General features: G+C 42.8%; 1 protein-coding gene across 2 annotated transcripts in view; it reads right to left on the minus strand.

The window, feature by feature from the left end:
• Nucleotides 1-27,855, minus strand: part of agrn (agrin) — a 276,576-nt gene that overhangs the window by 150,648 nt on the left and 98,073 nt on the right. Inside the window, exons 1-2 of one of the 2 annotated variants that reach the window (XM_085393644.1) lie at nt 17,546-19,719; nt 13,101-13,133 (exon numbers count right to left, since the gene is read on the minus strand). In XM_085393644.1, the coding sequence (XP_085249770.1) occupies nt 13,101-13,133; nt 17,546-17,711 (199 nt within the window). In that variant the 5' untranslated portion in view covers nt 17,712-19,719. Of the gene's footprint in view, nt 1-13,100; nt 13,134-17,545; nt 19,720-27,855 lie in introns of those variants that run through there. The other variant, XM_085393643.1, reaches the window with a different exon arrangement.

Consider the following 27,855-nt stretch of genomic DNA (forward strand, 5'->3'; position numbering starts at 1 on the left):
ATTGTTTATGTAAAACGCATCATTTCCTGCATGACAGCAGCTTTTTCCGCAGAGTTCAGAACATCAAATGAAAAACTTTCTACGATTAGATATACACTCAATAATTCAGTACATAAAATCAATGGTGTGCAGACAGGAGCTGCAAAACAGGCATGAATTTATATGAAAATGTTGCAGATTGTGACGTTTAAAAATTTAAAAAGTTTCTCAAAGCTGCATCTAGGGGAGTTAAATATGCATGGCTGTTTGCAAAATTCAACTTCACGGGGACTCTGTGAAAAGCCTCCAAAGACATCAACAGTACCCCCAACCTTCCACTGAACAGCCCTGGATTGGATCATAATTCACCGTGTATCATTGTTTACTCCATATGTGCTAGTGTATACAGCAAAAAAGTCAATTATAATCTGGTTTGGTTTGCATTCAATTGTATTTGGTCATGAGCAGCAGGGAAAGCATAGTTATCGTCTCATACTTAAGTTGGCTTTATGGCACATCCTTTGACAAACACCCTGTTTGTTTACCTGCGCTGGCTAGAGGGTGTGTTGATGCACATTAATGACAATGTGTGTGTGTATGTTTTCAGTCCCTGAAGCTAGCTGCTTCCTCCATTACCATATCTCATCTTTTGCAGGAGGACTACTGTGACCAATCTAAAACTGCCCCAGGAACAGAAGGTGTGTGTCCATGAGTGTGTGTGTGTTTGTTGGCTGCCATTCGGCCCCATCTCTGGTCTGCCTCAGTGCAGGAGCTCCTGACCTGTGCGGCCATCTTTCAGGACTCCTGAACCTGGCTGCCATTCAGATTCTCTTCAGACAGGCTACTCAAGGAGAAGAAAAAAACCCCCCAAAGGACTGTTATCTGATTGAAAGACAAAAATAGGGAGCTTCATATCATCACCAAACCCAATCCCTGTTCCTCTCAGCTATAATGGAACTGGTTGGTGGGGGCTGGGGAGGTGATTGAATCGTAACGTGGCATCAGATGAACCCAGCATGGTGCTGAAGTAATTGCACATTCTTTTTTTCCCCCCTTTGCTTCTCCTGCTTGCACATAAAAGTCTCATTTTGAACAAAAGGAAATATACTGCCTCTCAGGGGATTGATGTGCGTTACATGGCTCTGAGTCTGAATTAAACTCCACCCCTTTGTAGACATAAATGCCGTGACCACATGCTGTGCTTAAACACAACTCAGGACATACTCCAATGGCCATCCATTCAGCGCGGTGTAACGCAGCCATGCAATCGTTAGCTTGATTTTTGATTGCTATCCACGCTTTATTGAAAGTCAATGGCTGATGTTGGCCTTTGAAAAGACACAGAACAGCTGATCTACTGACTGAGCACTGCAGTGTGGGACCTCCTCAAAAGAGTGCAGGAGAAAGTGCAGCCTATAAGAAGCACCGACTGGAAAACCTGTTTTAATTAAATTTCTCTATCTGCGTCTTACAAACACTCGCACACTCACGTTTACTCTCATACGCACACTGAAGGTGCTAAGTCCCCCCCCCCTCCAAGGGCAAAGGGGAAGGGATTTCAGAGGAAGCAGGGAGAGGGGGGGGAAGGAGGTAAAGGAAGATAAATCGAGAAAGAACTTCAGTTCATGTCAATTCTGAATGATTTTAACTTAATATTCACAGTATGCAGGACGGTGGGAGTGCTTGTATTTAAGTTGCTCCCCTGCCATGCCCTCGCTCTCCCAATTTCTTACCTGCCCGTTTACCTATTTTTCTGCTTTCACTCTCCTTCTCCTTATCTGTATTTTCTTTCGCCATTTCCCCCATCCTTCCTACTTCCTTCCTTTCCTATTGTTTTCTCCCACCCTATTCACTTGACTCTTACTGTTTATTGTTGTTTCTTTTCAGTGGTGTGCTCATTGATTCTTAGATCTGTTACCAATGTGGCTCTCAACAGTTATTGCTCGTGAACCCTTAACTAATGCAAATTCAGGTCTCCTTGTGCCCAGAGTTTACATACAGCAGTGTGAAACAACCAAACAAACAACTGATCTCTGGAATAGTAATAAGTAATAAGAAATATACAAATATTCATTTAATCCTGATCCCTACATTAAGAACTGCTGTTTTCCAAGCTGCTGTCAATGTAAGCGCTAGCACTTCCTTCCTTCGTCCTCCTTTACATACTTCCAGACGGCCTGTGAGCCACTGTTAAACTAAATCTGCTCTCCCACAGCAGCACTGGTGCATCTGCATGCCTCCAATTTCCTCCATCTAAGTACCATGCATGAGTAGCATCCACGACTAATGGACTGAATTAGACACACACTTTTTTCACTCTCAGGAGCCCGTACACATGCATATGTATTGTGCAACATTTGCTGTAGACAAAAATGCAGTGGAATGCTGTAGCCACGGTGGGAGGGTGGGAGTTGGGGGTCGATGCTCGGGGTACTTTGGTACTGTTCCGTATGCGTGTATACAGTATATGGAAGGAAGGGCTGTGTCTGAGGCTTGAGACTGTAGTTTAGTCTCTGGCTGTGTATGTGTGTGTGTGTGTTTCTTTTCCAGGGAGCAGCATAAAGAGAGGAAATGATAACGAATAGAGCTGCACGGTACTGCAGCTGATTAAACACTGATTTAACCTGTCAGACAGTACCTAAAAAACAGGAATCTAAAACACCGCCACTTATGATTGTGTCCTTGAATCGAGCTACGGCATCTTAATGAAGCGGAGGTGGATCAATCCGATACTTGATTTAGGAAATTACTGCTACTAATATTAAGCTCCAATTTGCAGTGTTGTACTTTTGATTTGAACACTCTGAGATAACTTATTTGTTACTGTAGAAGAAGTTTTTGTAGTGTGCAGTGTGGTAGGAGACAGCTGTGGGAGATAGGAGCTGTCCGACACCAGTGGGAAATGTCACTGCTAATACATATCACATGTGGAGGGACTCACACTAGATGCCTTGTTTCCTACAGGAGTGTGTGCGTGCCTGTGCGAGACGTGAGCTCACTCACAATGAATTTCCACATGTTGACTGCATGTGTGCGCACGTCTCATGAAACTGAATGTTCTGCTGTTATTGGAGACACGACGCGCTGAACCATATATCAAGCAAGACGCAAACGTATAACACACTTTCACTTTGAGGTGCGCTCGCGCCTGTGCTTGCAGTTGTGTCGTTTGTCAACAAAATTAAAAACAACTGTATTGCTACTGGAGCGATGGACACACAATTTTTCATACTGCAGGTGCGACAAATTCACATAAAAATGCATTTCATGGAATATTGACTTTTACCTTTTTTAAAAATATTTAAAGAACTCCAGAGATTTATTGTTGGACTGCCAAAAAGATGTGGTGCTAGGATGAGAATCACAACTGCAATAATAATAATGCTACAATAATGCTGAATCCTGTGCGCACGAGTAATAAACCCTTTCAGTATTTCTTTAAATGCTATGAACTGCAATATACTCTTGAAATCACAGATAGACAGACTTAAAAAAAGCTATTTGACTTTCCATAAATGATTTTCTACTTGAGGACAATGGTATAGAAGGTTCATTTTTTAATGTCGCTCACCTGTTTACTTTGCTTTATGCCTTAAACCTACACACATTAAGATTAAGGCAAGCACCGGGCCCGAAGGAAAAAGATATGCGTTCTCTGACTAGTTTGCAAATGGTTGCTGGAAGGTTCTGCAAGTCACTGTTAAATTGATTGCTAAAGCCTTATTCATGCAGGCCTAGAAACCATTCAGTGACCCCATGCCCGCAGCAAGGTAAAAGTGTGTATTCCACCACCGATTGACCAGTGGTAGCTAGAAGTTGCTATCAGTCATTAGCATTAAAATGGTTGCAAAACAGTATGTAGCACTATACCAAAAACTTCTCTCATATTTACAGCAGCCTTGTCTCAATCTGCGTGATGATTAATGATGTTTAATCTGACATTAATCTGTGTGACTAAACTTGCTAGCACCAGCTAATAACTGCACCCTCTCATCCAAATATGGTCACTTGTGAGTCTGTGTCCATTTCTGTATACAGTCTTAGAGTACAACTATCAGCCAATGAGAAAAATTAGTTAAATCCCCTCTTTAAAAACCACTAGTTTACCACCCGCTTCACATTTTAATAGGGAAAAAGTTTTTTGAGTCTCAATATATGTTTAAGATCTTCTTTTTTTCTTCTTCTGCACAACACTTAATTCTGACCTTAAATGGAGTCGGGGCAACCATCCATTTACTGCAAATGAAGCAATGTCCTCAAGCTCAAATAGCACACACAGCACACACGGTCGCAAACACACATACACAGACAGTGTTTGCCTTTAGTGACAACAACCCCTAATTATGGAGTTACAGAGAGCACTAGGGTGCATGAAACTCTAGTGGATAAACAAGCAAAACTGAATGAGTGCAGACATACAGACACACACCAGCACGCCTGTTGGTTATTATTGGAAACCTCTGACATTTTTCAAAGAACTTTCTGTTTTTCCGTGCTCGTCACAGCGCGTGAGTGCAGAAATATGACTGTTCGCCCAACATAAAACCTATTCAAATAAACAAATTACACATTCCGAGGCTTACATGCTCATTCACTATAATCAGCAAACACAGATAACTTCAATCTTTCTTTCGTTCGAAGACTAAACACAACAGCTAAAGTGTTCAAATTATCCACAATTCTTTGTTCTACTTCTTTTTTCTTTCTTTCTCTCTCTGGTTATGGAAATGCACCAGTGGGCGAATGTGAAGTTGTCAGAACACAAAGCACACTTTATTTGTGCTTCTTTGTGCTGACACTAGGGCTGAACGATATATCGCATTTGCGATAATATCGCGACATGATCAAGTGCAATTTTCTAACCGCAAAGGCTGCGATTATACTGCGATTATAAGGCTGTCCAAATTACTACCATATCCCAGAATTCATAGCGCGGCCCAGCCAAACTCCAGTTTCCAGCAATGGCGGTCGCTACTAAGTTTTAAAATTACTCATACTAATCTTTCTGGGTCACAAAATAAACTTTTAACATATTTTCAGGCGAGAAAGTAGTTGTGTAAACATCAAATATCTGCTCGGTTTATCAAGATATCCCATATTTGCAAAAGTGCTTCGACGTTTTCAGAGGCGTCTGCTACCCACCAGCTCGACAGCTAGCCGGGAGCTCGAGGATTACTGATGCGGCCGAGAACGGCACAACTCCCTGCACATCATTTTCAGATCACCGCGGAGTTTCGCTGCTCGGGTTAAACGTAATATATAAGTCACTTAGACAACCTAAAAATGTTATTGTTGGGCTTTTTTCAGTGTTTTGTTTGTTCGTGAGTAAATCGGTTTGGCTGAGATTAAAGTTATTAGATTAGATAAAATAAAACTTTATTAATCCCCCGGGTGGGTTCCTCCTTGGTTTTCACACAGCTGACTAAACGTCAAACAGAAAACTTATTAAACAGAAGTATGAGACAGTCGAGAATTTACACCAGTGTCTGGTTATATTTTAGATAGCAAGAAGCAGACGGCCGAGTTTATTAAACTCCACCGAGACAGCGGTGACGCTAATCAGAACTAGACCGTCCAATTTCACACCTTTAAACTTTAAAGGCGTGTTTGTGTGTGTGTTTATACAATTGCTATTATGTTTGCACTTTATGTGTAATGTTACTGACTGCAGAGATCAGTAAGATGTGTGTATTTTTTATTTATTAGTTTTATTTATTTAATATTATTTTTTAATTGAATGACTGTCTAGTAGTTCACAGATGTCGAAAAACTGAGTGTGGTAAAGCCACTGATTTTTTTTATGTATATTTCTGCAATCTGCACATTGTACTGACTTTCATTTTAATGTTTACACCAGGGTTCCTTGTCAGCACTTTATGCTCAGATGTTTGTAAGCTAAAAATAAACTATTGTGTATGTTCAAATATACTGTTGTGATTGAAGAAGTTAAATAAAAATGTCAGTCATCAATTCATGCATCACCTCATGTCATCATAACAGAGGTCTGTCTTCCAGGAAAGAACAGTTTAAAATTAATGTAATATAGTATTGGCCATACTATATGATGTATTGCTTGTCTTTGTTTAATAATACAGAAGACAAAGACCTTAAAAAATAATCGCATATCGCATCGCAATCGCAATATTGGGGCAAAAAATCGCAATTAGATTATTTTCCATAATCGTTCAGCCCTAGCTGACACATAGGTGTATGGCTAAGAAACAGGGTGAGGTAATGTAATTATTTTAATGTATAGAAAATAATTTTTCAAAAATACAAACAAAGTCTGGAGGAAATGAATTTGCCTCTAACATGGGCTGACCCAACATATATATAGACACTTTTCCACGTTTCCATACATGTGTATTTAATCTTCATGCTCAGGTCTGCAATTTATGACTCTGTTGATCGTATGAAACTCCAAGCATGGCAGTAAAATTCCTCACTAGATTCATTGTGACTTGCTGCCTATAAAACACAGAAGCTATTTGATATCTAAAAATGTGAAAGCATGGTTGCTAATATCGTTGATTTTTCAACTTTCAAGTTGTAGAATCATCTACAATTGGCTGTTTTTTGTGCAAGAGACATACCATTAAATCTGAAATCCATCACAATGCTATCTTAAGATGTCGATGCAACAAATTTAATTTATATTACGCATTTAATATGCGGTATCATCCATCAATGTCATTTACGTGGAGCTTTGTGTTCAGCCCTGAGCAACGCTGCAAAGTTCTGAGTAGGCAGTTCATTAGGGAAAAATGTTTTTCATTCAAAAACGTGGCTCACGTGCAAAATAACGTCCAGTAAATGAAAGTTGTATGCAAAGACTTTTATGTCTGACTCATGCAACCATACAAATGTAAATACCCCTCAAAAGTCAGCTTTGTTATTATTCTTGCCTCGTACAAGATGTTGTAGGCTCTATGCGACCAGCGAAGGGCAAATCCAGCCATCCCAATTTAGCATTCCCAAAGCATACATGTATAAATACATATGAGATGCATAAATCCTCTATAAATGCATATAAATGCTATTTTAAACTTTAACAAGAGGGTAAACACTGAAATGTTTTATTCTCTTCTATTTTTACCCACTGCCCTGCCTCTGGCTGCAATGTCAGAATATAACATGCAGTATAATATGTCGCCTTCATTTACTCCCCTGCTACAGCATTTGTGTGTGTGTGTGTGTGTGTGTGTGTGTGTGTGTGTGTGTGTGTGTGTGTGTGTGTGTGTGTGTGTGTGTGTACCCATGATTTTCTCCACACAATGAGAAAGAACTGAACAGTAGCATTAAAATGATTCAAGTGATTTAGTCTTTTTCTCTTTGTTTCTCTCTCTGTCTCAATATCTTCTTCCCTCTGTCGCACTCCCTGCTATCATAAATCTTATTAAAGCTCACTGAGAGGGCAGCGATCAACATGCTGTACAGAGCCTCCAACACACACACACACACACACACACACACACATCTAGATGAAATTCCCACTTCTGTGTGCGTGTTTGGCTGTGTACTGTGAAAAAAAATTGCAGTGCGTAAAATGGTGTCAGTGACATGTTGCTGGCTCATGCGTCAATGTGTTGTAATTGTATCCAGTAGAGCAGAACACATGCATTCAACACACACACACTAACACACACGCAATCTGGTTGATGTCAAGGGTTCCAGGCCAGGACGTCAAATGAAAAGCAGTGATGACAACAAATGTAGGCAAAGAGCAACCCGCTGTTTGTGTGACCTTTCAATAAATCTACTTACACAGAAGGTAAACAAACTACCAACACTTTTACTTACAATATGAGATTGTTGTTCAGTTCACCACATTTTAAAACCATGTGTAGGTGTGAGCTAGTGTTTGTCATCACGCGTTTGTGTTTCAGGGTCACACGGAGGGTGGGATGTTCACAATGGATAGTTTCCAGCCCTCCCTGTGTACGAGCCCCCAAGGAACAGACGCACAACAAACTCAAAATGCAAACTCAAGACACAGGAAGAGCGCACACACGCTGGCATTCCCATGGCACATACACAAACACTCAGATAAAAGCTGATACAAAGTGTAAAATCAGATCTTAGGGGTTCTGTAATGTGTGTGTGTGTGTGTGTGTGTGTGTGTGTTTGTGCGTGTGTGTGTCTGACAGAACAAGAGAGAGAGAAAGCGAGCAGTGAACTGCAGATGTCTGGCTCTCACAGCAAACACAGCTTCTGCAGGAAACTAAGACATACAGTATCTGTGCAAACGGTGCAGATATTGTCAGCTGCTGAGCAAAAAGCCTCCTTTAACTTGCACTTCTTAATAAGGGAAACGCTGATTGCGATGCAGGACTCCGCTAATAGCAGGATATCACTGTGCAATATTGCTCTAGAACACATCGACGTGCCGGGCCACTTATTTTCCTCTAATTAACAACCTGACAATGAAATTTGTCGCATTGGTTACACTTACCAATGTGGTTATTTTCTGACACTGCCACCCAACAATTAAATTAGCGCCTGCCCATCACAGCTTAAAGTGGAGCGTTGACTGCGTCCCGATTTAAAATAACTTGCTGCTGTGTTAATGAGACCGAGCGAGCAGCGCGGCCTTTCACTGCCGCTGAATAGCCACGTTCGCCGTCAACATGCGACCAACACGGAGAGCTCATTTAAAGTGACATTAGCCAATTCTGCATGCTAATTACTTTCAAAATATGACACGGAGCTGGGGAAGGGTGGGCTTTCAGCATCCCTCTGCACTGCCACGCTGAGTGATAAGGGCTTCGATAAGCTGCTTGAAACTATTAATTAGCTGCAATGGATTCTTACAGTCAATGAGGTTTTGTTTATCCTGCTAATGTCACTCCTTCGATTTCATTTTGGAGACTGAGAAGAATGGAAATGTGTTTTGTTTGCTCTTTTACTGCCTGATTTTTAAATCTCCTACTTCATCGTAAAGAATGGGGAAAATAATAAGCAAATTCAAGCCTGCATAGTTTGGATGAATTTTAAACGCGTGACTTCTGGAGCAAAACAAAGAAAGCTGCCACAACTGTGTTAAGTTGTATTGCTACATGCGCCAAAGAGTGCATTTAAAAAAAGAAAAAAGAAAACACTGGATGAACATATGGCATGAATACTTTTGTATTTAATCCTTTCCTTTACTATTTATTTTCCAACAATCAGTGCAGCCATCAGAGATCGAAACCTCTAAATCAGACATGACTTTCAGGGATGCTTGCTGACAAGCTTTCAGATCACAGCCAAAGATAGCTCAGTGTGATGTACATCCACATCAAAGAACTGCTGATCCTCACAAGGTCCAAGGTCCCTGACTAACCTGCATCAACAATCGGTGAGGTTTGCTCCAACAGCTGGGGGACATATCAAAGAATGCCAGCATCACTAACTGTGTCAACAATTACTCTGTGTCATAGGAAATCAAAAGAAAATAGTGCCGCGCTTTACCGCTTCAGCCCACTCATTTCTCGCCTCTCTGGCTAATATTTTTGTTTTTCTCTCTTTGGACGGCTGCTTCTAGCCCATCTTGGTCGATCGATACTGGGAAGCCGAGGTGAGTCGAGGCGGGTCTGTGTGGGAAGGCTGTCAATGATGAATGGTTAGATGCGGGGGTTTTAGGATATTCGGCTAATTCTGATGTCTTTCACCTGCGTTTATCAAAAAATATATTCTGCTTGCTTGTTGCTCACATAAGCATCTATTGAGTCCTGCTGACATGAAGCAGGGTGGGCCGAAGCGAGGCTACAGAGTTCAGCTGTGCAGTTTGAGATGTCTGTGTACTTTTAAAGGGCAACAAACTTCCCGCAGATAAAGTCAAGGCTGCTTGCTTTCCCCAGCAGCCTCAACAACAGCGAGCTAACAAGCTGCGCCCTGTTAAAAGCCGGACATGACAACTCTTCTGTTAAATTATAATCCTAGAGAGGCAACTTTACGGTGTACCTTTGATATCTTGATGTGAGACTTTCTCAGCCGGCAGCCCCGCCCTGGCTAAAAGATGAGGTAGATACTTTGCCTCTGTTGTGTAAAATCTGTGATGTGAAAAGATTTAATTAAGATAGGCCGAGGAGTCATAATTAATTCTGCCTCTCTCTGAGTCAGGCTTACTGTCAAGAACACAGGGAAAGGCTCCCAGAATAAATTACAGGAGGGTCGTGTGTGTGTCTGAGGGGGTAATGGGTGTGGAGCCCTTGGTTACTGTACTGTTCTCGCAGAGCCGAAAAGCAGTTGTGACAGTTCTGGGTAGTGTTCACAAAGTCTAAGTGAGCCCGCCGGCACTTTTTTTTAACAAGCGTCCCACCGTCTTAGATCAAATCACGTTTCAGCCCAGGAGTTTATTTTGACTGTCAGTGAGGAGCATCCTCTGGAGAGAGCTGTCAGTGACAAATGTGAAATGGAAGATTCACAGCGAATGGGCTCTTTCCAGGCAGGCGGTGCTGAACACGGCTGCAGTCACAGGAGACCTCTGAACTGTCTGCGGCTCGACTCTCCCATTACACTTCCTTTATAGTGATGGTCTGGCCTATTTTGAATCTTGTTTGGTCCTTGTTCAGCTACCTAAGCTTGTAATAGGAGGAAACGAAGGGTACATCTCCAGAGAAACACTCATTCTGACACACAGTCTATTTTGTTCAAGTGGCATAACTTAAAAAAAAACCTTCATAAGTCTTAACAGAGACTACATGTATTATTACCAGTGTCTCCTTTGCATGTCCTTAACAAGCGGATGAGCATTTTCTGTTTTCTCTGCATGTGGTTGCTAACAGCTGGGAGGCAAGCGCCTCATTCGTCAAGAATTTCTCTCATTCAACCCTAATTTCCAAAGTCCAGTATTAATCCCTCAAGCTGCAAATTCTATGAGCTTTTTAGCTTTGGCCAAACACGCAACAACTGTCTTATTATCAGGAGACGACAGGCAATAATGAGTATGGCCAGAGCTGAGCAACTGCTGCGTTGAGCTTTCAAAGAAAGAGCCTAATTAAAGGCTGCTTTGTGACTTTTGTCACTTTTTTTGACTGGTGATTATAGGCCATTCATTGGGGAGGACTCATCAGCTATTTGCGGGTGGCGCACGCCATAAATATCACGTGAGAGCTTTGCTATGTTGTGCCGAACCCGCATTTTTTCCCCCCCAGTAAGCTCCCAAGATTCTCTCGCTCTAATTTGCAGAACAAATTCCTTTACTTTCTGCAGAATCTCCTCTCGCTAATAAGGTCGTCTCATAAACGGCTTTTCAGAGACAAACTAGGCTGTTTAAAAATGCAGGCTCCTTGGTATCTTTTCTGTGATTTCCTGTAATTAAGTACTGGAGAGAGCGGCGGAGTGAGCGTCCTTGGCATCGAGGACAAGTTCAGTAGAACAAGCTTTGTTCCTTTTGGAGCTGATTTGACTAATGGCAGAGCTATATTAGCCCTCTGCTGGTTTGCAGCATCTTTTAAATCACCCCTCCACTGCTACTAAAACCATACGTCTCCAAAAAGTGGCCTACTGCTGTATTTGGGCCAACTCTAATTGTCTCGCTAATCTCTTCAGCGTTAAATGACCCAGAGAAACTGGGTCCCACAGGGCAGACTTACCCTGCTGAATAGAAACTTTGCTTTTTGTTTTGCTTGGCATATTAAAACAGCATAGGCTGCTGATGGAAAGCCTACAGAACTATTGGAAATGTAATTAAGGGCTAGCAGCAGCTTTTAAACGGTTGACTAGTGCAGAAACAAACTGTGCCCTTCAGACAGCAAAAACTTTAATACATGGGAAATGAGTGGCCCGATCGATAAGGAGGGCGTTATTTCTTTTGTACGGGAAAATTCAATGGAGGACAGAAATGGGCTGTTTCGGTGCCTGCATACTATTTCTCATTTTCCCAGCGGCGAGCCAAATTTTATGGCAATATTTGCTTGAAAAGCAGACAAATAGAGTCCTCTCTGTAAGATATAATCATTTGTCAAGTCAATTTCGTCTGTCATTAAAACAAAAACAAATAGCTGCTGTAAGCTGTGCCGACTGCAATTGAATCTCCAGTGTTTTGTGATGAGGCACAAAAGATGAATAAAAAAAAAAAGAAAACTACACAGCGCATGTACTCCTCAGGTGCTGAGGTGAGGCAGAGTTGAGAAATGCTTCAATCAAGCACAATTATTTGTTGAAACCATTTTGGACTGACAGTGAGCACCCTATTGTCCCTACAATAGGCTGTTCACAATTACATTCATCACAAACCACCTCTTATTTGACGCATTTTTTTTTTAGCTGACATCTTTCACAAACTGCTTTTCCAAACAAGCCGGCCTATGGGGCGAGTGATTGAGCAATTATCAGAAACAGATTCAGCAAACCCATACTGTGGCCTTTTGTCCCCGGCATCAGCCAGCCTTGGGATCATTAGAAACCTTTTCTCTTCGTGTTTTCTCTCTTCAAAACCTCCGGCTTTGTAGCCTGCACACAAGCGGGATGATACAACACCTTCAGAACTAGTAGGAGTCCATCCCTGGCTATCTGTCAGTGTAGCAAACCCCCCCAAAAAACATCAAAGTCTATCAAACACTATCTCACTGTGCTGCCTCTGATAAATATTCATGATAGAAGCTCGAAAACCAGCTCCAATTAAAGTGTGCCGAGATCTACTGTTTTGGAACTAAATTGTTGCTTTTTTTAATTAATGGCTCATGTTACTGCACTAGGAACAACTGAAAAATATTGTACTCATTCCAGAAATGTGCTGGATGAGAACATATGGATAACAAGGTGAGGAAATGGTGCGGCGCAGAGCTTCCGTTACTCACGGCAAAGGGAGGGGTACATCCTATTAGACCTTATCAGAAAGATGTGAATGGCGCTTTGGTAACAGGTATTGAACGTCAGCCCAAGTGGCCATGCAGAGCAGATCAAATCAAGTCATCAAAAGATCCTCCTTACATCAAAGCACAGAGCAGGCCTGGCCACGTGCCTGCCATACCAACAGTGCAGAGACAAAAAGCGGGGCAGCCAAAACTGGCAAAGCGGCACAGACGGCTGCCCACTTCAAAGGCAGGGATCTGCTGTCTGCGGTCATTATTCCCAGGCACCCCCCAGAAACCCAGCGGTCAATGAAGGCGAGCGGCGAGAAACCACTGAGGACTTACCATCAACAGTCGGTGCGAAGTGAAGTGGGTTGTCTGAAAAAGATAAAAGAGAAAGAGAGAAATAGGTTTTTAGTTTTGGGGAGATTCAGCGACTTCCCAGGAGTAAAGGGAGTAAATTGAGTTGCTACAAAAAAAAGAAGAGACAGGGCTTGGCGTTTTCATCTAACACATTCTAATGCAATGACTGGGTCCTACAGGAATCCAGCTGAGCTAATCGACACAAGTACATTTCAGCGATAGCGCTATCATCATTGTCATTCATTACATCTATGGTCTATCTGATCTGAACCCCGCTGCATGACTTTTGATATTAGAGCACATGAGAGTTGAGAAGGCAGACGTCTGTTATTGTTTCAGATTCAAAAGTATGAGACAAGATGTGAAATTACACAATACTGATGTCATAGTGTACCTCGGACCCCCACCAGCCCTCATGCAGCTATATTCATAATAAATCAGAATGTTTTCCCTTAATTCATCAAATGACATCATACCGTTGTCCTGGTCAAAACCCAGCAGACCATGACATAAGGCTCGTCGTTTCATGGGAACCATAAAACAAGACCTGCGGTGTCAAATGACTGAGTGTGGAAAATCACTCACAGGGGGAAAAAACTCTCAGGTAACCTGAATCCTTTGCAAATGAGTGCAAACTTGACCAGGCCATTTGCACTGATTACAAACCCTTATATATAATGAAGATTGATGGAGGTTGTTTCCACATTACTTGACAGGAAAAACAGGGGCTATTGTTAAAAACTGAAACACGGCTAAAACTAACAATTGTTATTACATTGTTGCTTAATCTCATGATTATTTTTCAATTAGATGATCAATTTGTTTAGGAGCCAAAATAAAAAAGGAGTGAAAAAAGCAATTTCCCAAAGCCTTAGGAGATGTTCAGTCTGCAAGCCCAAAATGTGCAATTTCCAATGTTAAACAGCCAATTTCCTGATTTTAGTGGCTATAACCAGGGAAAAAAAGTTTTCTTGCAAAACAATGGCCTATTCATGCTGGGGTAGATTAATTTTCTGTGGCTTGACTAACTGATTAAACATCTGATCATTTAAGTGGTGAACGGAGGACAATCAAGTATACAGGCAGCACACACATATGGTACAAGTGAAGTAAACACACGTCCTGCAGAGTTATACTATGTCAATTAAAAATAACACAGGATCAGTCCTGAGCTACGCGTGCACACGTATACAGAAGGAAGCAGACATGCTCTTTCTTAAAACAATTATTAAATATAATAATAATAAGTAAAGTAGCACAATCAGCTGCCTATTCATTGAGGCCCTCATCCTGTGGAGCACATTCAAATCCACCGTCTTGGACAGCAGCTGTTCTGTTCTCCGCCTGCCGCAGGTTCTAGGTGGTGTGTGCTCAGATTTCATCACTACAACCACTAAACTAGAGACATCGTGGATGGCCAGACAGGAAGGACTGGAGCTAGTTAGTCTGCAGCAACTCAACTTCCAAAATATGATAGATGGAGATTGTTCATTAGTAAATTCACCACAAATGGCGTCTTATTTTCAGACTTATGAAAGGATAAAAGTAAAAAATGACCAGAATGTGTCAACAAAACATGTATTTAGCTAAGCGGAGAGCCCGAGTAAAGTGTGCGCACCAGAAACACTACAGGTCATTACCACCATTAGTACCATTAGTAGCGATCTTTGCCTTAAAAAACTTAGTGTTTTCCTCGAAGAGCATTATGATACACTGGTCAAAGACTGGCCAAGTACTGGCGGTCCAAGCACAACCCAAATGAACCACCATCTGCACTCCAGCAGTCAATTCAACTGTCTGACTCACTAAGCAAAGCCCCAGTGAGTTGTCAGAGCTGCCTGTGCTGAACAAACACAGCAACACACACGGCTGTGCAACCACCCAGCCATGTCTCCAATGCCTCTGCACTGTGAAGGATAATGAGGAAGATAAAACACATCACATCAATTACCCTGCTAACACATTTTTCCGGGGCCCATGTCAACCGATCCGCCGAAGCCTTTTCTCAGGACTTCTGCGATCCACGTCGGCATCCCGAGACACAGCTGAGTTTTAAATTTAGGCTCACTTAAAATTGCTTGTCAACAGCCGGGGCTTCAGGGGAGAATGCGAAAGTGTGTGTGTGTGTGTGTGTGTGTGCCAGCGAGCGAGCAAGAGAAAAAAATGAGGAGAGCGAAGAGGAGAGGCGAGGTTGGTGCTAGAGGTGAATAATGAAGTGTCTGGTGAAGCTGTTTCCTAGTGAGTCATGACAGTAGCTGATTTCTATCTGAGGGGATTTCAAGAAAACACATGAAACGGGGGGGAGCAGAAATTGGCACGAGGATGATACAGAAGAAGAAGTTGTGCTAAGAGCTGTAAAGGTGCACAGACGCAGACTCTGCTTCCTGTCTTGCATTTGAATGCACGTCTAAACGAGAAGAAACAAACGCACGCCAATAAAAGCGCATTACCGCACACGGAGAATAAGAGAAGACGACAGAGAAGGTGTAGCACAAAGCCAGCTGAGATGCTGGGGGAAAGCTAAACGATTTCTTCACATTTCCATAGCGAAAGCACAAGATAAGGTCTCTCCATAAACATATCAGCCATCTTCATCTCCCTTCGCGCCTCGCAAAGCCTGCGTGAGTTCCCGTGCCTGTGTGAATGTCACAACACGGCCATCATTCAACCTGTATCTTCAGCAAATCAATACGTGTCTGACTGTGACATTTAGCCATGTGCAGAAGAGGTGTGTGTCTACATCTTTGCATGTGTGTCACCTTCCCCTTTGCTTTGGCTGATGTATAGTCATACCGAATGATGAAGTGAGTGTGTGTCCGCGTTGGCAGGGGGGAAAAAAAGCATTTGGGAGGGGCGGGGGCTACAAACTGTGTGCGTATGTGCGAACATGCTTCACCCCATATGGCGACAACAGAAATTGTGAATCTGAGGTTACACACCCTTCCTTCAATCACACACACACATACACACACACGTCGCTACTACCAGCACTATCACAATCCCATCCAGCTGTCCTTGTGGCCACATGGCAAGGGCTCTCGGCAGCATAATAGAGACTCTTTCAGCGCATCAATTTCTCCAGTGCACATTTCTTTTCACTCGGTCATCTGAGAGGTGAAGATTGGCTTGCTTTAACTGAGTTTGTATTAAATCTAATAGAATCTGTCTGGCTTGAATTGATTTGGGAACACGACGAGGTTAGAAATGAGCCATCCCCATCCTGGTAACTGACACCCGTGAGTTGGAGGAGGACCGAGCAGCAAAGATGACAGGAAGACAATCTTTGACAAATGCCAGGAGAAGCATCCTCAACCGAGGTCTTTGCTTTGTATATGTGAGAACATTCGCCAGCCTGATAACAGAGAGAAGAGAAATCCAGCAGAAACAGGTGGAATCACAACCGTAGGCCAGAGAGAATTAAAAAAGCCTTTCTCCTCAAAATGTTTCTCAAATAGCACTTTAAATCGCATTTGGCGGTATTAAAATTACTATTACAGTTGCACTTCTTGAACGCGTTTGCTTACTTATTATAATTTGCAGGTGATTATGAGGAGCAAGTCATGCATAAATATTGGCCCACTTTGAAAAGTTGAATAAATTTCACCTTTAGCACGATTTACGCAGGCGGGGCACTCGCAAATAGAAGTGTGCAAGTCTCTGAGAGAGCGAGCAGAATGAATAAGGCTGCGTTAACAAACTGAAGCGGGGAAAACCTGCCCGTGTGTTACCGATGGTGCAAAAAAAAAAAAAAAAAGTGGCAGGTGAACGTCTATTTCGGTCATGCGCCTGCTTCTATTGGATCTGAAAAGCAGCCCCTATCTGTCATGGGCTTGGCTGAGCATCAGATCAGCCCTACAAGTTGTATGCTTTGGGCTTTTAATGAGCTGCTTTTATTTCAGTGGATTAAAAGAAGAGAATTTTACATTGTGAGGAGATGACGGCGGTCAGAGTTTTCTGGGCCAAAAGATACTTAAAAAAAAAAAAATCCACCAAAGACATTTAATCGCCATTTAATACTTCACTGCGCAGTTCAAAGTAAATGCCAAGGCTTTGGAGGGGAGATAGGAGCAGTCTTAGAAGCCGGCAGATACCGAATCAAGCAAAGGGGGTCGGCGGGGGGGGGGGGGGGGGGGGGGCTGTGAATTTAGCTGTCTTGATGTCCCTACTTCAAGCGCAGATAAGGCTGTCATGAGAGTTAAAGGTGATTTTGAAGGGGGCATTTCCTCTGACAAGGACATTTAATGCAAAAATGAGGTAGTATGTGAAATAATAATAAAAATAAATAAGTAAATCATTCCTTCCGAGCTCAATTCTGTAGCAAAGCACTTATGGCAACAAGTCTACTGCGAAACAGTGACCCGTACATTACAGTGGAAAGCAGTACAGTGCAGACAGTTGAGTTGTGTGCTTCAGATTAACAAACGTACAATTATTGAGGAAGAGGAGGACGGCAAAGCCCAGCGTCGATGTGGCCAGCAGGATCAGACAGATGTTGCAGGGGATCATGAAGTAGCGCACCACCAGCGACACTTTGTGCTGGTACCTGCGGTCCCGCTCTTGCGGCGGCGGTGAGGGATAGTGGCACCCGCTCATGCTCCACTCCAATGACCCGCGCCCCTCCAGCGTAGAGGAGACGACGGGACGAGGAGCTCGGCGAGGGGTGCCCAAAGACCCGTTGGAAAAAATGATGGCGGTGGGTTAGGGGTGACAGGTGGTGAAGATAAACTGAAATTTAATACAAAAAAAACAACAACAACAACAACAAAAAAATAGATGGTGGCTGTTTCAGTTGTGGTTCCAGCTGTGCACCGTGGCAGAGACCCCGTGACTGTTTCTGTCAGAGAATTGCAGCAGGAAGCTTTCAGCGGTTTCCAAGCAGCACATTTTTAGAGGTAATAACATCCATTTGGGGAAGAGGACAGGCTGAAGGGACTCCTACAGCCCCCCACCCGTCCACACGACCTCCATTCTCCTGTGGCCGCTGGAACAAAAAACAAACTAATGGGATTCTAATGTGGAAGTATGCTTGTGTGTGTTCTCGTGTGTTTTATACTTACAGAACAAACGTGTGTGGATTTAATTGGGTGGTGATTAATGTAGCTGAATATGTGCGTTTAGTGCGCTTGTGAGGTGTACAACCTAAACCAGGAATCTGTGCGTTTGGATTGTCAGATATCCAAAGGGGAAAAACTTCCAGAGCAGACAGACGATAAATCCACAGAAGGAATCTTTTCTTTGCTGTGACCCTGATTGATAATTAGCAAAGGAGGAGTGCTCCCCTCTTCTTCTTCTTCTCTTGTCAAACGCCTTTACAACGAATGCCAACGCCTGGCGCTCGCCGAAAACATCATCACAAGTATTTCCCTAAGAGGTGATGGCTGCAGATCTCATTAAGTTTCCTTGTGGCTGTTGCATGCTGGAATATCGGAGCATAAGTGCTCTTATCAGCGATGATCAGCTTCAAACTGCACACAACTTTTTTTTGTATCCACAGGACAGCTTGTTTGCCTGGTTACGGTGCGTTCCGCCGCACACCAAACCCATCCAAATCTGACATCATCACCGGAGCACCTTGCATCTTCCGCCGCGTGATTTGGAGGATGGTTAGAAGGCAGCTGGCTGCCTCTCACTCAACCATATGGAGATGGTCTGTGTTTTCTCTCCCCCGCTTGTCCTGCGTGACTGCCGCTCCTCGCTGGTTCAATACCCTTTTATTCCAATCGAGTCGCATGGAGGGGGGAGAGCAGCTGCCCCCACCTTTACACCTTCTGGAGAGCTGGGGCCAAAAGCAGGTCAAAAGAAGTGGCTGAGAGGAGGGGAAAAAGTTAGAGAGGCGAGCGATCGCCTGCTCAACCTGTCAGTCCACAGCTGTTTGCTTCCTAAGCAGCTACAGAAAATCCAGCGACGCTATGAATGAAAAACCTCATAGAGAGAAAAGGAGAAAAAACCTCCGTGTGGTTGGGAATGAAGCGAGGCGCTCGAGGCGGGGATTTGCTGGGCATTATTTCCTTGTGTCAGAAGCCCGTGAAAAAAATTCCAGCCAAATAATGAGAGGATAAGGCTCTCGCTGACCCTTGTAAGAATTAGGCTGAATTGGCTTCTGCTGTTTTACCTTTCAGAAAAATAACTTGTCCAGCATTGTCTCTCATTCTTGTGTTTGCTGCCTCTCTTTTATACGCTTGCCCAAGCATCCAGTCCCCTTTTTCACTGGGATATCTCAGTCCAGAGGCGCTCCGAGAGTCCTGGCCAGAAGGCTGTGGCTCCAGCTTCTCCTGCGTGCGTATCCAACATTCACTGGCAGCCAAAACAACAAATTAGGCTCCGGGTATTCATAGCGCGCTTAATCCCCAGGCAGCAGGTAGTGGTCCCGGTGTCAGTGCACTCAGTCAGCCAACTGAGGCACGCAGGAGAGAGTCAATGAGAGAAGTCAGCAGACAGACAGCGCGAGAGGGAAGTACACGGGAGGGAGGAGGAGTGTTGGCCATGGGAAAAGCAACTCCTTACACTTCTGTCCACCTTTCTTTTCTTTTTTTTCTTGTGGATGAAACTGCAGCGACATGTCGCTGGTTTTCCAAACAGTGTCTTCCTGAGCACGCCTCTCTCAGCCCTCAGTCAGCGGAACGGATGAGCACATAATAAGTAAGCGAGAGAGATGGTGTGAGAAAGAGAGAGAGGGGGGGAGAGATAGATGTGGGGGGGGGAGTGTAGATGAGGGGCTGTCTTTAACAAAGGCAAGAAGGGAGGAGGGCTCCTAGTTGGTTGAAGGAAAAGAAAATGAGCAAGAATAAAAGCTTCGGGGAGTAGTACTCGAGTCCTGTCAAAGCGGGGGAGTGAGGTGGGGGGGCAGCAACAGTGTAGCAGCAAAACAAAAGAGGGCCACAGTCTTGGGAGATGTCAACCAACTCCTCCATTTGTTTATAGCGTAATCAAAAGAAAGTCTCTTCCACAAGAGCTGGAGAATTTCCACAAAGATTTAATGAGGCAAACTGAGAGAAAATAGGCCCGTGGAAGGAGGAGGGAGCAAAACTTAAACACATTAAAGTCAATCATGTATTAACACTCTCCAAACAGCCTAACCCACTTGTCACCAATATGCAAAGCTAGCGCAGATATAAGCCCGGGAAAAAACTCCACATCGATTTAACGGTAACTATATGCAATTAATTAAGATTCCCACTTGGATCTTTTTTCCCTGACTTTCATGATAACAAGGAAAGGGTTTCTTTAAAAAGAAAGTAAGGAATGAATATGATCTGAGGCTATTCTATTTCACAGAAGGTCATTTTTGCTCTTTTAAACTGCAACGTACAACTGTGTGTTTTTTCTAAATGCTATAATGAGTTCAGACTGGATGGGTGGTTATCCTGTGTTTTAGCAAGACCCTGCATCAATATCTACTTTGAAGTAACTCAACAGCAGCAGGCGGCAGATGCAAGGCGGTGTCTATCATCAATTATTTATGGGGTTTTTTTTCACTCTCTCTATCTGTGTCTCCATCTCCATCTTTGCAGTTCGCTCCTCACCCCACCGCCACCACCTCACCGCTTTACACAAGGGTGCACAGGCACATACACACTGATGGTGCATGTGCATCCGCACAATTCCCTCTTCTGTCTGACAGAAACTAACACATACATATAGTAAAAAAGCTCCTTCTGCCTTTCTCCCTCTGTCTGTTTTTAGTCTACAAACTTACACAACTCTCTCTCACACACACACACACACACACACACCGCGCGCATGGGGTTGGTGATCTTGCTTCCCCCGCAAAGTCGGTTTTATATTTTTGGCCAGTTTGCTCTTTCTCAGGTTTAAGCCGAGCTTTTTGAGGGGAAGCTCTAACACGAGGGAGCTGGATTTTTAAAAAATTGCCTGCTGAGGGTCAAAAGTTCAACCCCCCTCCAACCTCACCCTCTCCTGAATCCATCATCAACAAGCAACGCCACCCACCTAGAAGCACCCCACCATGTTTCTGTCTATTTCCAGACACGATACCCCAGCGAGTCCATATCAGCTCTCATATAGCATTACAAAACCTGATTGATGGACTGAGTGAAAAGAAAGAGGCAACAGCTGCTTTCTAATTTTCTTTTGTCTCAGTTTACACCTTCATTTATAACTTTGTCTTTTTCGTAGGAGACCTGGGAATTGCAGCAAGAGCTTAAAAAATACTCTTACAATACAAGCATGGGAACCTGACAACATCACAAGACTTTTGATCATGAGTAAAATGCCAAATTCTCCCAGCAGAGGGCACTAAGAAGTCAGCCTAGCTCTTTGCTCTAATGCCACGACCCAAATAAAATCTTCCATTGACATCAAAGCTCAGCTGCTTTGATCCATTTTTAATGCCACAAGTATCGCACAAGGTTAACATCTCTCTCTGAAGGCTTTGAAATGGCAATTTCCATTAAGGAGCTGAAGGAGCTGCTCTCTTGCTTAATGGTCTGGCAGAAGTAAAAGTTGATATCTGTGCGGATATGCACACGTGTGTGAATTATCTTTATGCAGAGGGTGAAAGATTTGTCATGTTCAATAACTGATTGACAGTTACGCTTACATCAAGGTGTGTGTGTGTTTACTGAGTTTTTGCACGTGGGTCTGAGCAGCTCAGGCTGCATCCCGGTCTTCTTGCTGGCCAGTGCTCATATAATTGATCTAAGTGAAAATAGTTGTGGCCCTCTCAGAATGACAATTTTTCCCACAAAGGCCAAAAAGAAATCTCAATTGAAGGGAGACAAGAAAAGAGACTGTTTCTTTTGAGATTTACTTACAAGCATCAAAGTGAAAAAGGCTAAATTTCTTGTCTTTTTTGCATCATCTTTGTTTCTCATACACGCTACGCTGAAGCCGCACAGCCACGGGGTTAAGGCTCACAGCATAAATGGTAATATTTTTGCACCTCTGCAGACATCCTCAAACTGTGGGGCGAGGAGCCACTGCAGATGCAGTGTGGAAACCCAGGTGAAAAATAGACACGATGGCGTCTCGTGATGCTCTTATTTTTTATTTTTAATAACGATTAATAATTGATCATAGCAGAGGCGTAAGGAAAGAACTTTTTTGGTTTCTGAAGTGTAGCTGGCCTTGAAAAACTTTGAGTACCACTAGGTTAAACTATCACTATGGGCTAAGTGCTTTGAAAGAAGTGGGAGGTGTTAGTGTGTTTAACCAATTCTCTAAAGGATGATCACAAATCTCAGGGAATGGATCAAATGGGCCAGACAAACCACCAAGAGCATCAGGATACAATGCTAGGTGCGTGTCCTCCAGCACCTCTGGAGGACACGCACCTTCAAGGAAGGATTTAGATTTTTATGCATCTCTTCCCTTTCTGATCGCATCTCATAGACTCTAACTGTATGTAATTTGTTAGGAGCAGGTAAAGACTTACATACCACGCTTTGTCTGAAGCAGAACAAAACGCAGCAGTCATGTGAAGAATTAAAGGACCGAACATCAAATCTGCATCGCCGACACTTCTGCTGTTGCACAGGCTTACAGAAAGCAATTTGTCAAAGGCGGTACAGGTGACTAAGCACCGAGTCGAGCCAGAAAATGCAGTTTTGTTAGAAATGAATTGACTCCAAAGTGAATGCATAAAACAAAGTCATTTAAACTATTTTGATGGCATTAGAGGCTTATTTTCCGTGCTCTCTGCCTGACTCGGGTGAAAACAGTTTCCAGAGCTCACTCACACACAACTATCCCGGATCATGAAATACGTATGAGGTCTTCAGCTGAATCGTTTATCAAATGATGTGTTTGGGGAAAACTTTGTGTAAATTTCTAACACTAAACACATCAGCAACAGTTTTGTATGGTAGGCTGTGTAGAAAAAAAAGAAAAAAAACCCCCATCTCTGTTGATGAATACATCAACATCCCATTAGAGTGAGATTCTGACCGTTTTTCAAAGCAGGAGCTATCAAAAGTGAAGCTGCTGCATTCACTAATGGCATCAGAGATCACCCTTTCCTGCTGTCCATTGTATATAAGCATGTTAATGATGTTGATGAAAAGAAAGTCTGTTAAAAATTAGAAAGGATTTTTTTTTTTTTTTAAATTGGCTGCGTCCACTGGCCCACTCAACTATTTGTGTGTGTCTCATTTCGAGGATAATTTACTGCATTATTTGTCATTTTGTGTTTCATTATTCTTTGGTGCATATATGTTTATGGACAATTAGAATCTGCAGTAATGGGGAGTTATTTCAGCCAATGGCATCGCAGAGCTCAATCAGGAGTTATTGACAGCCATTTCCCATTACGTACTGTATTTATGTGCTCCTTCAGCGCTGCATTAAATCACTGGAGTGGCACTTCACATAAATGCATCTAATTCGGCTATAAACTATGTGTTCAAAGCCACAAATGTTGCTTAGGTTATTAGGTGGACATTAAAGGGCAGTGTGGAATTCTTCATGTGCATCGAGCCGCGTGGCCGGAGCTGATGGACGAAAGCCCAGTTTCCTTACCCAGTGGGCGACAGCGGAGGGATGCTAGCAGGTGGGCTGATTGTCTTGCTACGGTATTAACTCCAATCATCATAAGTCAGACTTCACTGCACCGCCCAACAGTATTGCAGATTTCCCTGTCATCAAGCCTCCAAGCTGAGCGGAGCTCATTCAGCAATGAGGAGGCCAGGGCCCCACACAGCTGTGCACCGCTAATGGCATTAACCTCCACTAAAAAGGGGATCAAGAAAAAGAGTTGGAGGTAAAAGGACAGATGATGATGGGAGATGAAAACAAGATGGTTAAGTCACCAGTGTGATGATGACAACCTAAACTCAACACTACTTCCAATGAATGTATTAAATGTATTATCGTGTAGGACGTGATTCACAGTAAAGGGAAAAAGAAGCACTAATTAGAGACTGTATATAAAAGATGCATGTAGGCTCCGGAACATCACCCAGTGGTTTGTTTAGTCCCGATTGGAAAGCCTCTAGTTTAGCTACCCCGTGGTTTTCTCAAAATTATTCCTTTTGTTTTTATCATCGCTTTATACAAATCATCATTAGGGTGATCGTGGCTCAGGGGGTTGGGAATCGCATCTGTAACCGGAAGGTCGCCGGTTCGATCCCTGGGCTCTCTGTCCTGGTCGTTGTGTCCTTGGGCAAGACACTTTACCCTACTTGCCTACTGGTGTTGGCCAGAGGGGCCGATGGCGCGATATGGCAGCCTCGCTTCTGTCAGTCTGCCCCAGGGCAGCTGTGGCTACAACTGTAGCTGCCTCCACCAGTGTGTGAATGAATAGTGGTATTGTAAAGCGCTTTGGGTGCCTTGAAAAGCGCTATATAAATCCATTATTATTATTATTATGGTCACAAATTATTCCTTTTTTTTAATCCAAAAGTCAACACATTTGAAAAAGAGGGTTGAGTGCAAAGTTATTAACATGGAAACTTGGTTAGCACGATGCATAAATACACTGTACAGCTGCTGTATGTGTGCGCAGGCACAGATAGCTGCAAAGTAGTGTTAGATAACACACAAATTTTCAAAATTAGACAGACTTATAGCGCTTTTCCACTAGTATCTCCCTGACATGGCCTGACTCCATTCAGTTTAGGTCACTTTCCATTACAATTGAGTACCACCTAATGTGTATTTTGGTCGTTATACTAATGCGCCTCAAAGTCCTGTGACGTCATTTTTAAGCGACACAAACACAACATTACAATGGAGGCTGTCGAGGCGATGGTATACCTCTACTTCACTGGCTTTTTGTCAGACTCCAGGACCACAGTTTTATTTTTCTGTGGAGTCATTTCCCTCGTTGCCAGCTTAAATGGCAGCTTGAATTTTCGTGAGTGAAGCCCTGTCATGATTCAATTGACTAGCCAATTGGTGGCATGCGTTCTGCTGGTGTCACATTTTGACACTGGGCACTGCAATGGCTTCATATATTTACATCTAGGTTCGGTGCTAATAGGACTATGATAAAGAATGATGGACATTTGTGTTTATAGACCTCTCGGCACCCAGTCATACTCGTTATTCATCTCTGGCTCTCTTCCACAGCATATCTTTTATACTGTCTTCCTTCTTTTACCATAACCGGTCGCAGCAGATGTCCGCCCTTTCCTGAACCTGGTTCTGCCGGAGGTTTCTTCCTGTTAAAAGGGATTTTTTCCCTTCCTACTGTCACCAAAGTGCTTGCTCATAGAGGTCATATGATTGTTGGGTTTTTCTCTGTATGTATTATTATTGTGTACATTACAATATAAAGGACAGATGATGAGGTGACTTGAGGCGACTGTTGTTGTGTTTTGGCACTATATAAATAAAATTGAATTGAACTAAATTGAAATTGAAAGTTTGTCGGTAACAGCTAAATTTCAAGTTTCTACCAGAAAAGGTTGTACTTGTTTGCATTAAATTATTTTCATAGAGGGGTGCCACTGGGTTGAATGTTTAATTGTATAGTCTTAATAGAATAAAGAAACGGCAGCTGGTGAAACGTCTCCATAAACTTGAAGAAGTCCAGTTCTGTTCTTTTTAAGCTTTTAAGGCTACCATGACCCAGATGACTGAGAGGCTACACAGACTTAAGTGTATAATTACTTTTCAAGCTTTCTGAGGCTTCTGTTCATCATTTTTAATCACATTTCTTCTGGATTATATTGACATTTATCATCCTCCATTTAACAAGATGACTAAAACAGACATGTATGTGATCTGACTCTTGTCTGTTGACTCTAGGGCTGAACGATATATCGCATTTGCGATAATATCGCGACATGATCAAGTGCAATTTTCTAACCGCAAAGGCTGCGATTATACTGCGATTATAAGGCTGTCCAAATTACTACCATATCCCAGAATTCATAGCGCGGCCCAGCCAAACTCCAGTTTCCAGCAATGGCGGCCGCTACTAAGTTTTAAAATTACTCATACTAATCTTTCTGGGTCACAAAATAAACTTTTAACATATTTTCAGGCGAGAAAGTAGTTGTGTAAACATCAAATATCTGCTCGGTTTATCAAGATATCCCATATTTGCAAAAGTGCTTCGACGTTTTCAGAGGCGTCTGCTACTCACCAGCTCGACAGCTAGCCGGGAGCTCGAGGATTACTGATGCGGCCGAGAACGGCACAACTCCCGGCACATCATTTTCAGATCACCGCGGAGTTTCGCTGCTCGGGTTAAACGTAATATATAAGTCACTTAGACAACCTAAAAATGTTATTGTTGGGCTTTTTTCAGTGTTTTGTTTGTTCGTGAGTAAATCGGTTTGGCTGAGATTAAAGTTATTAGATTAGATAAAATAAAACTTTATTAATCCCCCGGGTGGGTTCCTCCTTGGTTTTCACACAGCTGACTAAACGTCAAACAGAAAACTTATTAAACAGAAGTATGAGACAGTCGAGAATTTACACCAGTGTCTGGTTATATTTTAGATAGCAAGAAGCAGACGGCCGAGTTTATTAAACTCCACCGAGACAGCGGTGACGCTAATCAGAACTAGACCGTCCAATTTCACGCCTTTAAATTTTAAAGGCGTGTTTGTGTGTGTGTGTTTATACAATTGCTATTATGTTTGCACTTTATGTGTAATGTTACTGACTGCAGAGATCAGTAAGATGTGTGTATTTTTTATTTATTAGTTTTATTTATTTAATATTATTTTTTAATTGAATGACTGTCTAGTAGTTCACAGATGTCGAAAAACTGAGTGTGGTAAAGCCACTGATTTTGTTTATGTATATTTCTGCAATCTGCACATTGTACTGACTTTCATTTTAATGTTTACACCAGGGTTCCTTGTCAGCACTTTATGCTCAGATGTTTGTAAGCTAAAAATAAACTATTGTGTATGTTCAAATATACTGTTGTGATTGAAGAAGTTAAATAAAAATGTCAGTCATCAATTCATGCATCACCTCATGTCATCATAACAGAGGTCTGTCTTCCAGGAAAGAACAGTTTAAAATTAATGTAATATAGTATTGGCCATACTATATGATGTATTGCTTGTCTTTGTTTAATAATACAGAAGACAAAGACCTTAAAAAATAATCGCATATCGCATCGCAATCGCAATATTGGGGCAAAAAATCGCAATTAGATTATTTTCCATAATCGTTCAGCCCTACTCTAATAGCTTGTGCGAAATCTGTTACAAATGCGGTTTGACATCACTCCACGAGTAAACAATCTTTTAGTCGCGCTGAAAAATTTTCAGATAATGAATTTGCTGCTGTGTCAAAGTGAAAATTCTGTTTTTATGACAGCTCTATTTCTGAGTCAGTGGATGATGGTACTACTGTCCGGCACTGATGTAAGCGTGAATGAGAGCATTCCCACACCGGGTGGGCTCCACACACTGTGAGTCACAGTGTGACACATCGGCCTGCGTTCGGTGTCAACTTGGACACACTATGACGCTGATTGAAGCGAAAACAACCCACAGCTAATATTCACAAATCCACTGATCACAGCACTCGGGTCGTCTTAAAATCTAGCGTTTATGTTCCTTTGAGCCATTTCTCGATTGCAAGCCTGTGATCTGTTCTAGTCCACAAGCCGTTCTTCCAGCTAAGGCTGTTTAGCCAACCACAGAGGAGTCGCAGCCAAAACGATCCACCTGTCCACACTCAACACTTCTGGGCACATTAGCCTCTTCCTCCCACTCCATCCCACGCTGCCATGACCTGCTTTTCAGCCTACGCTGAGGCAGCTCTTAGCCTGGGGCCCTAACCAGGACCTGTCCACAGCTGGACACTAATT

The sequence above is a fragment of the Rhamphochromis longiceps genome, linkage group LG20 (assembly GCF_057381845.1).
Source record: "Rhamphochromis longiceps isolate RC_006_pf linkage group LG20, R_longiceps_female_GT1.1, whole genome shotgun sequence".
NCBI classification, from domain to species: domain Eukaryota; kingdom Metazoa; phylum Chordata; class Actinopteri; order Cichliformes; family Cichlidae; genus Rhamphochromis; species Rhamphochromis longiceps.